The sequence below is a fragment of the Pistacia vera genome, unplaced genomic scaffold (assembly GCF_008641045.1).
Source record: "Pistacia vera cultivar Batoury unplaced genomic scaffold, PisVer_v2 Contig267, whole genome shotgun sequence".
Taxonomy (NCBI): Eukaryota; Viridiplantae; Streptophyta; class Magnoliopsida; order Sapindales; family Anacardiaceae; genus Pistacia; species Pistacia vera.
In genome coordinates, this window is record NW_022196076.1 from 228,181 (window position 1) to 243,076 (window position 14,896).

The 14,896-nt window shown below is 33.6% G+C and overlaps 1 protein-coding gene and 1 pseudogene across 2 annotated transcripts; both read right to left on the reverse strand.

Annotated features, from left to right (window-relative positions):
* Window positions 1-1,925: 1,925 nt before the first annotated feature.
* LOC116133214 lies at window positions 1,926-7,238 on the reverse strand (annotated as a pseudogene).
* Window positions 7,239-8,929: 1,691 nt separating this feature from the next.
* LOC116133209 (beta-glucosidase 12-like) lies at window positions 8,930-14,009 on the reverse strand. 2 transcript variants are annotated; one of them, XM_031418893.1, is made up of 14 exons: window positions 13,511-14,009; window positions 12,617-12,825; window positions 12,466-12,535; window positions 12,252-12,310; window positions 11,936-12,011; window positions 11,336-11,413; window positions 11,013-11,100; window positions 10,621-10,876; window positions 10,405-10,520; window positions 10,093-10,310; window positions 9,920-9,951; window positions 9,696-9,798; window positions 9,456-9,564; window positions 8,930-9,340 (listed from the first exon to the last, which is right to left on the reverse strand). In XM_031418893.1, exons 2-14 carry the CDS (start codon window positions 12,782-12,784, stop codon window positions 9,172-9,174), a joined length of 1,542 nt encoding a protein of 513 aa, XP_031274753.1. In that variant the 5' UTR covers window positions 12,785-12,825; window positions 13,511-14,009; the 3' UTR covers window positions 8,930-9,171. The 2 variants fall into 2 exon arrangements, with proteins under 2 accessions (XP_031274753.1, XP_031274754.1); XM_031418894.1 differs by lacking the exons at window positions 12,252-12,310; window positions 13,511-14,009 and having other exon boundaries at window positions 12,617-12,758.
* Between the last annotated feature and the right edge of the window lie 887 nt (window positions 14,010-14,896).

The following is a 14,896-nucleotide window of genomic DNA, read 5'->3' on the forward strand; positions in this document are numbered from 1 at the left end:
TGGTCTTGTTTTAGTTCAGACATGCAGGTTTGAATTTTAGTGGTCTCTAATACATATTTCGTGCGGTAGTAGAGAATCATTATAGATAGTCATACTAGACATATATTTGTGAATAAGTCTCCAATACAAATCATGTGCGGTTGACTGGTAGTTATGAAAATGGTTACTGCTCGTTAAAGAAAAAGTTAGATGAGGATGATGATCATAGCTTTAATAACTACTAGTCTCTTGAGATACAACGTAGAACAGATGAAAATCTGAAAGCCTCAAAGAGAGAAAGGCGTTCAGGGACTAATTTGTTAACTTTAAATCTCTTTACCTCAAGTCATCTATCGGATAACATAGCCGACAATTTTGAATGTTACCAAGCTTTCCACGTATGAAGTTGATTAAAATTAACAAGAACATTAAAAAATCAGAGTTTTATGATGTGGTGACAGAATAGATACACAAGTTTCCACCAGTATAAGTAAATTTCTCGTCTTAAGCATCAGTGCTCTGTACTGTAGAATATAAACAGCAAAACCTGCTAGTCAATTAGACTTTTGCAGTCAAGCTATAATACATTCCCAATGTAATAAGAAGCATTTTTAGAATGTTAAAATTGTAATTAATGCATTTAAAGATAAGGGTTTTAACCCAAAGAAGCATGCAGACAAGTGCCATTTTCATTTATAAATTTATATCGATCTATCAGATCTTTATGTATTCTCGTGGACAGCTTGAGATGGGGCTTGCATTTGATTTATGGACCATGCTTCTGGCCCCCCGGCCCCGGCCTTTAATGGCCTCTCTTATATATCTGCCAATACTTTAGTTGAAAAGAATGGGTCTCTACTCTCTTCACCTACTTAAAAGTTTTCTCCTAACTTTTACGGTTTTAAATACTTTATGATTTGACCTTATTTAAAAGATAGATTGTTAGAATCTTACATCGAACCTATCAAGTATGTTACTCTCCCACGTATCAAACCGGTCTTTTAGATTTGGCTCTCCTTTAAATTTAAATTCTAACATAGATTTTGTAACATAAAATTTATTGTCTTTCATATATTTCTTTTTTGTTGATTACCAATCAACAACTTTGTTTTTACTCAGTGTAAAAGTCAGGATTTGAAGAAAATTCTGGCACATTAATCACTGAATTACTCTTTGGCCTTCATGCTAGGGCACAGAGCAGGTTGAAGGTCATCAGTCTTACAACAAATTATTTAATCACTCAAGAGTACAACAAGCCAGACTCAATGGTTGCAATTTCCCTTTGAAGGAATCTTTTAGACCATGAAGCAGAATGTTTGAGATATCTTTCTAATCCATCTTTGTAATCCACGTATTTGATGCCAAACCGAACAGTATAAACTGATGTTCACTCGAAATTATCAAGAAATGACCATTTACAGTATCCCCTAACATCAACTCCGTCCCTACCAGAAGAAACAAAAAAATACAGAATTAATGAAGCTGCATGTATGAAAACATTAAATCCTCCCAGATATTCAACAAATTTTGTAGCCACTTAATAGCTTGTAGGGTATATGATAGATGAAGACGATGGTATGTCATTGTCAAGCTATAGTTGAGGGCATCGGTTTGATTTTTTTTTTTTTAATTTTAACCCCTCTATATGTATTAATATTTCTAGACTTGACCTTGTCATTTATTTTTTCCCTTTTCTATATTATATTTTTTTTTTAATTTATCTCCTCTGAAATACTTCCTGGTGTTGGCCGTGTGTGACATAATAGGAAAGGAGTTCTTAACTTTGTAATTGATGTCGACAAATGACAACAAACGTTATCATCTCAGAAATTTTGGAGCAATATGTAATAGCATTATTGATATTAATATCCAGATAAGAAAGTTCTTATTCTTTCCAATATTAGTAGAAGTTTTGCACAAAGACTGGCATTAATTATTTAATAAATTTGCATATAGCAGGAACAGTATTTCTTCTCTGATCTCACAAACTATAGCAATTAAGCAAGGGCGCCAGCCAGCCCCATTAATGGTTCACAAGTTAATTCAGGAGGAATTTTTTGAACCAATAAGCTGAGGACTTGAGGTGTCGTCTCAAGTTATTCTTGTAATCAACATAAGTGATGCCAAATCGGACAGTGTAACCAGCGTCCCATTCGAAATCATCGAAAAATGACCAGATATAGTAACCCTTCACACGAACACCGTCCCTGTTATCAAAATCCGTCAACAATTATTGAAGTTTACTACACAAATTAATGTGCTTCTAGTTGTGTTTTAATATATTAATTACTACTCACTTAATTGATTTCAAGAGATGTATTAGGTGACCATGGTGATATGCTATCCTCAATTTATCGTTTAAAGCATCTTTAAGTGGCAAAGAAGCATTGTCAGCCATTCCTGCAAAAACAAAAAATAGTATTAATTATTTGAGTGGTGATGATAAAAATCTTGAAAATATGATATGATCATTAATTGTTTTACCATTCTCGGTGATGTAAATTACTGGATTGTTGTAATGCTCCTTTATATACAGCAAAAACTCTTGCAATCCCTTTGGATGAATGAACAGCCAGCTCAAAGAGGTCTATATAAATAAAGTCATTGATAACATAAACGTATCAGTGATTACTAATGCAATTTCTTCACACAAATTAAATATTTGAGAGAGAGGGGCTAATTTAAGGTAACTAAACTTACTGATGTGCCAATTGGAACTCCATTCTTTTCAGCTGTGGCAACAATACGTATAATTATTAAGGATATTAATTCTAAATATCATCGAAAAAAAAACATTTATTTATCTAATCAATCAAAATATTGAGCATACTAGTGAGATTGGCTTGTCTGTCAGCAGTATAACTAAGATTGAAACCGTTGAATGAAAGATCATTGTCTGCATAATTTGTGGTATAGTAGTTAACAGCAAGAAAATCAAAGGACCCTTTAAGCATCTTGGATTGTGCTTCAGTGAACTTGGGCAATCTTCTTCCCACTATACTTTGCATGCTCTTGGGGTATTCACCAAATGTGATTGGGTTTACAAACCTACACCACCAATACTTTGAGAAGTAATTTCCTACTTCAAACTTGATTTAATAAACTTAAACTCGATTACTCACCATCCAAAAGAGAAATCCATGGCTCTGGAGGCGGCCCTGTGACTGGAAGTTGTATTGAATTTTGCTATATACCAGTTGGTCACTATTGTAATCCCAATTTCCCCTTTTTGAAACGGCTGTGACCACAATATAAGATGAAGTTAATTAATGATTGTTAATAAGTAGCCTAGCTTCAGCTCCATGCTAATTTGAAATATTGGCCTTATATGTATCCTAATAATGTACAAACCTTGTATTTCTTCCTGTACAATTTTACAGCAGCTGCATGACAAAGAAGCAAGTGATGTGTTGCAATATACGGTTCGGTGGCCGAATCACCAGCAGGACAAGTTCCAACATAGTTAGAACATCGACCAGGAGCAAAAGAACCGCCATTGTAACCATCCACCACAAATCCATTTGGTTCATTCATAGTCACCCAGAGTTTCACCCGGTCGCCAAATGTTTTGAAGCAAAAGTCCACATATTCTAGATAATCATCCCTGTTCATCAAAGATCCCTTACAATTAATCTATTCCACTTAAACACATGGTTCTGATTAAGGAAATACAAGTCATAACTTACACTATTTTAACACTTAATAACGAGCCATACTCATCTTCAAGTGCTTGTGGAGTATCAAAATGGAATAAAGTCACAAAGGGTTTTATTCCTGTCGTTCATATTGAAAATTCACAGTAAATATATATATATATTGATCCAGAATTTAAATTAGAGGGGAAATATATAGGAGTGAATTTCCAATTGGTAACCATTAGCAAGGAGCTCGTTGATGAGATTATTGTAGAATTTGACTCCCAGTGGGTTCACTCCCCCACTAAGTTTTCCCTCTGAAAATGAAAAATATTCGGAACAAATTAATATCATGGTCCCCATATAATGTAATTGAACTTTCAAGTGATGATGATCTTACCAGGTAATATTCTGCTCCATGAGAGAGAGAATCTAAAAGAGTCTAACCCAATCGTTTTCATCAACTTCATGTCTTCCTGTAACATTTCTCAACCATTTTACTATCAGAACAATTAATATTTCTCATGGAAGTGAAAAAGATATATAAGAAATCCAATTCCACCACATAGTTTTTAGATACGTACGCTGGGCCAAACCTTGTATCGATGATAAAAATCATCCGCTGCGTCTCCATTGCTCTTGTCAGCAATTTTTTCTGCCATACCACCACAAGATTTCACAAACAAATTAATGAGAGAACCCTACAGTTTGTTTTATTTTACAACTGAAACATGTAAAGTGCATAGCATAATACTAAAAAAATAAATGAGTTTAATATTCTTTTCAACTGTTTTTGAAATGTAGCTATGCAACACATTTGTTGATTTGCTTTTGTTCATGTTTTTTGTAAATTAAATCAATAAACAATTTCAGAAAAAATGGATCCAAAAGCTCTAAGCTTTGTCGCTACACATTTGAATAGAATATTATATATGCAGGTGAGCCGTGGCCACTTCAATAAATGTCGAAGCTTATACTGCCAGCTGAAACAAATCAATTAATCACAGTTAATTGTAATTTATTTTAATATATTCTGGCTTACTCTTCTTATGTTAAATATTTAAAGGAAAGCACCAAGCCATTATATATGATATTTTCATCAGAAACAGTAGTCTTTATTTCAGAAAATTGTTATAGTTTGACATGAGGTATATGTCCAAGTCGTTTATGCCAAAGATTTACAGAAACTAAATAAGAGGTTCCCAATGGCTTGTGCAAAACAGAATGATGAACTGTTGGAACAGAACAAGGCATGAAGAAGTAAAGGCCTTCAGCTTCTCTACCAATCCCCAGCACTCTGCCACTTGAGAGGTCCTGAAATATGCAGAAATCAGGATAGAAAGAAACAAAACACTTTAAGTCTCTGGTGAGTTTTGCTATAGAGATCAGGTTGAATTTGAAATCAACACAAATAACACATTAGTTAGCCTTTGATTAGGACCAATCATATATGAACCAATATGAGAGACTGTTGATTGATGTCCATTAGGAAGTCTGACTGAAGATGGAGAAGTAGACTCCATTAAATCTGTAAGTTTATCCAGGGATGCTGTCATGTGGTGACTAGCACTTGTATCAAGGATCCAACAATTTCCATGATGCAGTGATGAAAAATAAGAATGGATACCTGCCATGTTGACATTGGCATCAATTGATGGTGTCATGGAAGGTTCCTTTTGAAGCAACTTCAGTATCTCAGCATGTTGTTCTTTAGAGAAAACTGGAGCAGTTGGACTTTCAGTGGAAGATGGATTAGTGTCTGGCTGAGTAACAGAAGTGACATTGCTGGCAGAAGACTGATTAGAAAATTTCTTCTTTGTAAACTTAAAATCGGCAGGATAACCAATCAATCTGTAGCAATTATTTTTCTTATGACCTCTCACATTGCAGTGTTGACAAATTATGCTCCAATTTTTCTTTGGTGTTGATGATTGTTGACTGGAATTCGAAGATGAATAAAGGACAGTTGGTTCAAGTGAAGCTGATTCAGTTGGAGCAGCACTGATAAGGTTCCTTTGGCTTTCCTCAGTAACAAGCATGGAATAAGCTTGATTTACAGATGGCAGTGGGTTCATCATTAATATTTGACTTCTAGCATGCAAATAGGTTTCATTCAATCCCATTAAAAACTTAAGGAGTTTCTAATTCTGCATGTGATCAACATATGTTTTTGACATGGAACACTCACAAGTTGGAAGTTGAATTATGGATGAATACTCATCCCATAGCAATTTCAGTTTGGAGAAATATGTGGAAATTGAATGAGTCCCTTGCACCAAAGTGACTATCTCCCTATTTAATTGAAAGATTCTGGATCCATTTATTTTATCAAATCTTTCTTGTAAATCCTTCCATACTAGATGTGCACTTGAAGCATAGACAATTCCATTTAAGAGTTCTTTTGTTACTGAGTTCATGAGCCATGAGAGCACTATAGCATTACACATATCCCATTTATTATGCAAGCTAGCAGAAATTGTATTCTTTGTGCAAGAACCATCAATAAATCCAATCTTATTCTTTGCTAACAAAGCAATTTTCATAGACCTACTCCATGAAGAATAATTGTCAATTCCACTCAATTGAAAAGAAACAAGAACTGCACCTGGTGTATCCGAAGGATGCAGGTAGAGAGGATGGTTAAAGTCAATTGTAATTTGCGGAGTAGTTACAGGTGTTGAAGAGGATTCGTCATTGCCATCAGCGGCCATCTTCAGTTGAGCTTGGTGTGATTAGATTGAAAAAAAAAAATGAGAAATAATCTTCAGAAATGGCCGAAGAAGAAGTGCCGAAGAAATTGAGTACTGATTAACTCAAAATTTTCCAGAATTTTCCAGAAATTTTCTCTGAGAATTTCCAACTCTAATTCTGCTCTGATACCATGTTAAAATGTGGAAAAAACTGATTTGAAAACAAGAAAGAAGTGAGAGAAGAAGACACGTAAATCATGCATCTATATTTCTCATCATTAATTTGTTTTGATACAAGGCTTTATATACATACATTCTGTTACCAACTGAACTGCTAACTAACTCTTATAACAACTTAACTAACTTCTATTTACAACGACTAACTAACTTTCATTTTACAAACTAATTGCTAACTGAATGTAACAACCGTTGCCACCTCATATTGCCAGCTTGATTCTCAACATTGTCTAATTTCAGATGCATTTTGAGACGTGAAAGTAAATGCAAAATAAATTATCAACATTATTTGATACCCTTTAGAGAGACAAGAAGAATCAAAGAGAAGGATAAATAAGAGATCAAAGAGACCTGGATATTTCCTAACGAAAGTATCCCATATACTTTTTCCCTTTCCATCTTCAAATGCTGCTCCCTCAGACTGAAAAGATTAATATATGAAGCCAAACAAAATAAATCATATTGCATAAAAGTTAGTTTCATGTTTTTTAATTATATCTGTTTCAGTTTTATGAGCCTAATGGCATATAAAAATACACCTGGCAAGCAGCAGATCCAGCGCCGAATGTGAAACCTGTAGGAAAACTGTTGCGGTTAAACGACTCCGAATAAGGGCTTGGTTTTGCAGCATAGTTGTGCTAGCCAAAAATCCCAGCAGAAGTAGTAGGCAAAAGAGTAAAAGACATTGAGCTGTCATAATTCAACTTTGCTTCTAAACAATGTCCAGGATTTCTATATATAGAATTATTTCAAAAGGGATACTGTTCTAAAACAGTTTATAATGAAATAGTATTTGAATTAAATTATCCATATCGTTCTGATTTTTGTGTTTTCTTAATTTTAACGAACTTTATAACAGCGTACGTATCATGATGTATGATAATTTGTGTCATACAGAATGATCATAATCCTTATTCCTATGATTCCTATTTCTTTGATCAACGTATGCTAACAACTTTCCTAGGCGCCTTTGATCTTACGGTCAAGGGAAATCAATTTAACTATTATTTTTTTTTTTTAAAACAGGGTGTCCAATCAACTCGCACACACTCGAATAATCCTTATAGGTGTGTTAGTACAGTATTCACCACTATGATCACCTACTTAAATTTGACAGTCAGAAGATTTAAATTTAGGACTGTACGTCTTAATACACTCTTAGTGTCTCGTCATACCACTTGACTACCAAAGGTGGTAAATTTAACTAAATGGCCAAAATTGTTTTCTATTTATAAATTATATAGATTATTATCATACAAATTTTAACCCTTGTAATGAAATTTTTAATCATTGTCCAATGCAAGTTAAATGTTTAAAAGTTTTTTTCTTTGGATTGAATTAGATAAAAAACCAAAAATTTATATGATCAATTTATAAATAATCATTAAAATTTAAAGAGAAATGATAAGAGAACTCAAAATTTATTAAAAAAACAGAAATGCATATACCTCTTTCATCATATATAGACTTTGAATAAAGAATAAAATTAGAAAGAATAAAAAATGTTGTTTTCATTAGCCTTGATTTTTTAAGATAAGTGACCCACATAATCTTGGCCACATGACATCCAATTAGGCAGCCTGTCACATTACAAATGGATGTGAATGTAATGGGTTAGATTTTTTCAAATAAAAAACGAGTTACATGTTTTCTACTCAAATCATATCCGCTACAGCGGGTGTGACAGATCATGAATTTTTTGGTTTTTTTTTTTTTTTTTTTTTTTGGGTAATCAAGGATGTGTTTAGTTTATTATTTTGATATGATTTGGAGATAGTATTAAATAGTTATAAAGGATGATTATTATAAGGTAAATGTAAAATTTAAAAAAAAAAAAAAACCCTCTAGGTTTATTAATTTATCTAAACACCACAGATCTGACCGAAAAAGATCAGATCGACAAATTACCAATAAATTCTAATCGTTTGTAGACCGTTATGACAGATTCCAGCTACCACCAACAGTGGTTGCCAGAATCTAACAACTATGGGTGGATAAAGGTGTTTTTGTTAATTTTTAAACTTTTTTTCTTGAGGGTATTTAATGAAATTAATAAACTTAAAGAGTCTACAAGTAATTAAAAAAATATAATAGTATTTCTTAAATAATTAAACAAACAAATATTTTGAGACTAGGGATATAAATAATAAGCCAAACGCACCCCAAGATATTCGGATCAACTTATATAAACCTCAACTAATCTTTAGAGTTCATTGGACACTCTATAAACCCAAAGTACTAGGTAAATTGCTATGTTATTATAATAAATGACCCTAAAATTTGAACCAAAAAATTCAAGAAAGGAAACAAATATTTTGATTGCCAAGCCAACCTTTGGGGTTGAGATAATGATTCCATTCATGATGCTGTCGCAAATGAAGATTTTATGCTTACTTGGTTCAATAAATATCTGCTTAATTGGTACATTAAATATCTGCTTGCATTTAAAGATTTCAATTCCAGTGGGGGTTCAACCTCCGTTCTTCTCATCATCTTGCAGTCAACACAAACCATACGGAACCAAACCTTTGATAAGATTTATATTACAGTCCACAGAGAAATTATGAGTAACTTACAAATTTAGCATCCCTCAATTACCGAAGACTTAATAGTAGTATGATCTTATCACTCTACTTCTGCAGAAAATTCTTGAACCAAATGGCTGATTGCTTTGGATATCTTTTCAAACCATTATTATAGTCAACAAAGTTGATACCAAACCTCAGAGTATAACCAGAGTTCCATTCGAAGTTATCTAAAAGTGACCACGCAAAGTAACCTTTCACATTCACACCCTCCCTGCATAAATGCCAGGATGATGATCACAAACTTAGTTATCATGAATTCTTCAATTTCTTAAACAAAAATTAATAAACTGATTAGCAAATGAACGAAGATGAGAAATTAAACTCACTTAATGGCTCTTTGGAGAAACAAAAGATGGTGGTAGTAGTAATTTATCCTCATAGAATCCTTCAGGGCTTCCTTAAGTGGTAATGTAGCATTATTAAACTCACTAATCCCTGGAATATATCAATAGGGTCGGAGTTTAAGATTAAATGGAGTATGATTAACAAATACATTTACATAATACTGTATATATTTGTTAACTTTTCATTTGGTCAGTCAATTAAGTGATGGAAGGATTTCTTACCATTCTCAGTGATATAAACAAGAGGATTGTTGTAATGTTCCTTTATGTAAATCAGAAGATCTCGCAACCCCTTTGGATAAACATAGAGCCAGCTTGAAGCAGCCTGTCAAATGAATTTATTATTATTGTATATCCTCATTAATTGAACATTTTTTTTTTTTATATTAATTTTCCTATATAACTATTGATGTTCTTCTTTTTATTTCCCTGACAGATATACATACCTGTGGGCCAATGAAGATCCCTCTTCGCTTGGCTGCAAGAGGAAAAATATATAAACATGAAGGGTCAAGAATAAATATAATGTAATATAAAACTAGAATAATTTGCACTTACAAAAAAATTAGGATTATTATTATGAATTTTATTGTTAATTTAGTTTGATCTATGAACTTACGTGTGTACTTAACAAGAGAATCTTTGGAATAGCTAAAATTGACAGGATTGGCAACAGGATCATTAACAGCATAATTCGAAGTGTAGTAATTTAATCCAATAAAATCCAAAGATCCTTTGATCGTCTTTGATTGCTCCTTGGTGAATTCTGGGAGTCTTTGTCCCACCAAGGTTCGCATGGTGAATGGATAATCACCATACACCAATGGATCCATATACCTGTTAAAATTAAATCAAGCTATTAAACAAAAATAACTTCTTAACTAAGATATGGTAAATTAATCAATGAAGGGTTTTGACATAATTTACTCACCACCCAAAACTGAAATCAAGGGCTCTTTTGGCTGCCTCAACATTTGGTTTCGAATCAGAGTAAGGTATCAACCAAGAACTGGTTAATGTTATTCCAATCTTGCCCTTTTGAATCGCCTAAATTACAGTGCATTATATCATAATTTTAGTTTTAGTGCTTCAAATTTTCGTTATTAGCACCAGTACCTAAAGTAGCTAACAAGTAGCTATTACTCACCAGGAATTTTTGCCTGTATCGTTTTACGGCTGCGGCATGAGAAAGTATGAGATTGTGGCCAACAACATAAGGCTCAGTGGAGGAGTTTCCGGCCTGGCAAGCCTCATTTACCCATTTGGAGCAGCGGCCTGGTGGCCCACTGCCCCAGTCATAACCTGAGGCACTGTACATGGAGGGCTCATTTAGAGTGATCCAATGCTTCACACGGTCACCAAATTCTTTGAAGCAAAGTTCAGCGAAATCTCGAAAATCATCCCTGTATTAATTTTTCAAGATAAATCGGGAATTGCAAAATTGCAATAATGTATTATCGATTTGTAAATAAGCAAAGGATAGCTATATACATGCTGTCTAGAGGTAATGTTTTCATATAAACACTAATTTTCACTTACACAATACGAGGACTTAAAAAGCCACCATACTCATCCTCTAGTGCCTGGGGAAGATCCCCGTGAAAGATAGTCACAAAGGGCTGCAGACCTGCAATTAAGAGAATATCAGAAATATATTATTATTATTATTATTATTATTATTATTATTATTATTATATATTTCAATAATTAACTTTTAGGATGGATCCAATTCCTAAATACACTCATTAGAAAAATCAGATATCCTTTGATTGGGATATCTTCAATTCTCTTTGGTTTGGAAGTATGATTTTGATTGAAATTATAGAAAGTTCAAATGCATTTGAATAGTAATCAACACGCACCGGTGGACTGGAGCTGATTGATGAGATTGTTGTAAAAACTAATGCCTTCCTTGCTCACTCCCCCACTTAGCTTCCCACCTGGTTTACAGCAAAACGCCAAATATTAAAAAGAGAACTTTTTCCCAGTTGACTAAGAACACGACATCTTGATCCAATTGAAAGTTTAAAAATTAATTTATTCAATAAAGCGAGCAATTAAATTCTTGAACAATGTTAACGATAAAAAAGAAATAATTAACTTAAGAATGCGTAGAAATCTGGGATCTTCAGTTTATAGTAAGGAGCGACCAGTGTCATGGACCATCAAACTGCATGTGGCTCACTCCAGTGGTCCAAAGAGTCACGGACCATGGTCCTAATCCTAATCCTGAATTGAAGGACCATGGGAGAGATAGAATGGTCCATGTAATAAATATTCATAAATATGTGTCAATTGGCAGCTTTCATCAGTCACAACAAGACACAAATTAATTGATAATGCCATGCACTAATAACAGTGACTTTTGAAATAAGTTTCTTGTCCTTCTCCCTGATTGGTATATGTGTGTGTTATATTCCAGAACACTTTCATAATGATATGAAGAGCAATAATGATCTTACGAGGTAGTATTCTAGACCAAGAAATGGAGAATCTAAAAGCATCTGTATTCATTTCCTTCATTATCTGTACATCTTCCTGCAATATTAATTTTCAAGAACGTTATAAATTAATCATCATATAATTATTGAAAATATGCTCACATGATCTGTAAGATCATCAATTATACAGTAATTAATAACTATTATCTATTCAACGCTTGAATATTGAAAAAAATAAATAAATAAATAAAGAGGCTGCATGAATTCATATATATACTGCTAGCTACTATCTTGAACAAAGAAGAGAAAGAGAAATAATAATCTTCTCCAATTAAACCTTATAACGATGGTAAAAATCAACTGCAACATCTCCATTGCTGCCATCCGTTATTCTTTCTGCAATGCAACAAGAAGATCCATTGACATAGAAATAGATTCCTCATAGCATGTGCGTTTTGTACATGTATGTATATTAGATAGTTAGGTAAAAAGTTTTAGGAGAAAAGAATAGATACGGTGATGGACGTGAGGAAATTAAGATGAAGAGAAACCTGGGTATTTGTGAGTGAAGGTATCCCATATGCTAGGGCCCCTTCCACCTTTTTTTGCAGCACCTTCATACTGGAAATTCCATAAACTCCATAATTAGAAATTTATTAATTTTGTTGTAGAACGTTAATACACATATATAATAATTTGTACCTGGTAAGCTGCTGAGGCTGTTCCGAAAATGAAATCTTTTGGAAAGCTACTACGATTGAAGGGATTCTGATTCTGAATATGATCAGCGGCTACTATGGGCTGGGTTTTAGCTAATACAGCAATTATAAGAATTATGAGGCACGGCACAACAGAGTCTTGAAAACCCATTATTGATTCTGATTGTGGTTTCAACTTTGAAGCATACAAGCCTGTATCCAAAATATATATCAGTATCACAAGCTCGTTTATTTATTTAATTATTAAAAGAGATTCCACTTCCAGTATTAAATTAATTTCTAAAATGGTAATGAAAGAGACATTAATTTTCACTAGCCCTACTAGCCTAGTTCTATACCCTCTCTCATCGCAAACCATACAGTATATATCCCATTGTCATCGTCTGGTGTTTAATTTACTGAAATTATCTTTTAACTAATTTCTAAATACTTTACACATTTACGTAATTAATTTTATTATGAACTCCCTGTCCAGATTGAACCCGGTTGCCAAACAATATATTATACATAATTTTTGTATAAACCCCCCTATCTATCCCCTCAGAACTTTTGAGCTTTCAGCTTGTTTAGGCGATCTGAGCTACAGAGAGCTACAGAGTACAGGGTTTAAGGCTGAGACTAATGAAAGGTGTTGTTTCTGTTAAAATGGGTTTAATTGGTTATAGGGATTATAACTTTAAAGTTTCAACCCCCTGAGGTTTGGTACCAAGAATTATACAAAACCTCCTACCGGCTATCAGTATCTTAGTTTCAACGGGACAGGGGTAAAATAACTTTATACCCAGCTGATAATACCCTACCACTAACCAAACCCCAGACCAAATCCATAAATATTAATAATTAATAAATAAAATTTATAAATTCAAACACCACTCACCGCTCACTCTCTCCTTCCCTCACCGCTCCACAAAACCTGTCTTCTTCCTACCCAATCAAGACCTTATCCAACCTCATAGCACCACCTGCATGCTCTAATTATCTCGCTGTTGAACCAGTGATCATTTCCAAGAGAGTTTTACGTAGTCTGGCTTCTTTCATCGGTGGAATCTGCCCCCAAACCTTTCCCTCCTCTACTAGCCTTTCCCGGTTAACTGTAGAAATCCTTCAGAATTCAATTGCCGCCTTGTGATTTTTTAACCCTCTTGTTGTTTCCTTTTCTGCTTTAGTTTTGATTTTGATAATTTTGTTTTGGTTTAGAGTTTTAAGTGTTTGTGTTGTTGGGTATTAGAGGGAGTGAAAAGGTGGTTGAAATTGAATTGTTGGTGGTTGAATTGGAGAGTGGAAATGCTGGGATTTGCTGGAGCAGATGAGTGCAGGCGGTTGCCGGCTTTGGCTGTAGTGGACAGTGGGGTGTTTGGGGGTTTAGATAGGGGTTTTCAAATTTGGGGGTTAGATTGGGCTTTTTAATTTTGCTTCTTTATTAATTATTTACTTATTTTTTTAACCATTATGACCGTTTTGCCCCTCTACTGTCTAAAGTAACGAAAAAATTTCTGACATCTGACAGATAGCAGGGGGTTTTGCGTTATTCTTAGTATTTGAGGGGGTTTTTGTTTTGTTCAAACCTAAAAGGGTTTAAATAATTAATAATACTATACTTACACAAAAATCTTACATGATAAAAAATAAATAAAAAGGTAAAATAAAAAGTTAAACTCATTAAATGAGATCTTTGTAAAATTTCTTTGTAAGTATAGTATTACTCTTAATTAATAATCTCTTTATTAAATAACTAAGCATGAGAGAAATGGTGCGTTTTACACCTTTGCTAACTAGTTACTTACTAGTTACTAGAGTGTTATTTCATTTGCTTCTTCTTTGTAAGCTCGAGTATATAAACAGATCAATGTGCTATCATTTCAGTTAACGAAAATCCAGATTAAGAAATTCCCAATGTTGTTTTTTATTTCTCATTTCACTAAATTAGTAAATTCATTTTAAGAACCAAGTATTAAGGACTTTCAAGATGCATAGCTAAACAAGTTTATATCATTTGGAATCTACATGTAAATTAATTTTATTGACTTAATGAGTCATCATACTCTTCTTTTGATGATAACAAACTAATTTGGTCCTAAATATTATTACTAATGACTTGCGTTTAAGTGTGTACTTAGATAACATGTTGGTCTGGATTCTAATTTGGTCAACCGGATGTGGCTTAGTTGTTTGAACAATTAGTGCCATATTGGTGCCACCTCAAGTCCGATCGATCAGATTTAAAGCTGTCAACCATTTTCTACATTTTTGCACTCCTCCTTGA

Coding starts and splice junctions, on each gene's coding strand:
- LOC116133209 (XM_031418893.1), bottom strand. CDS start 12,784: ATGGGTTTTCAAGACTCTGTTGTGCCGTGCCTCATAATTCTTATAATT. Junction 9,799..9,919: donor GGATCTTCATTGGCCCACAG/GTATGTATATCT, acceptor TTCATTTGACAG/GCTGCTTCAAGCTGGCTCTA. Junction 9,565..9,695: donor TGTTTATATCACTGAGAATG/GTAAGAAATCCT, acceptor GATATATTCCAG/GGATTAGTGAGTTTAATAAT.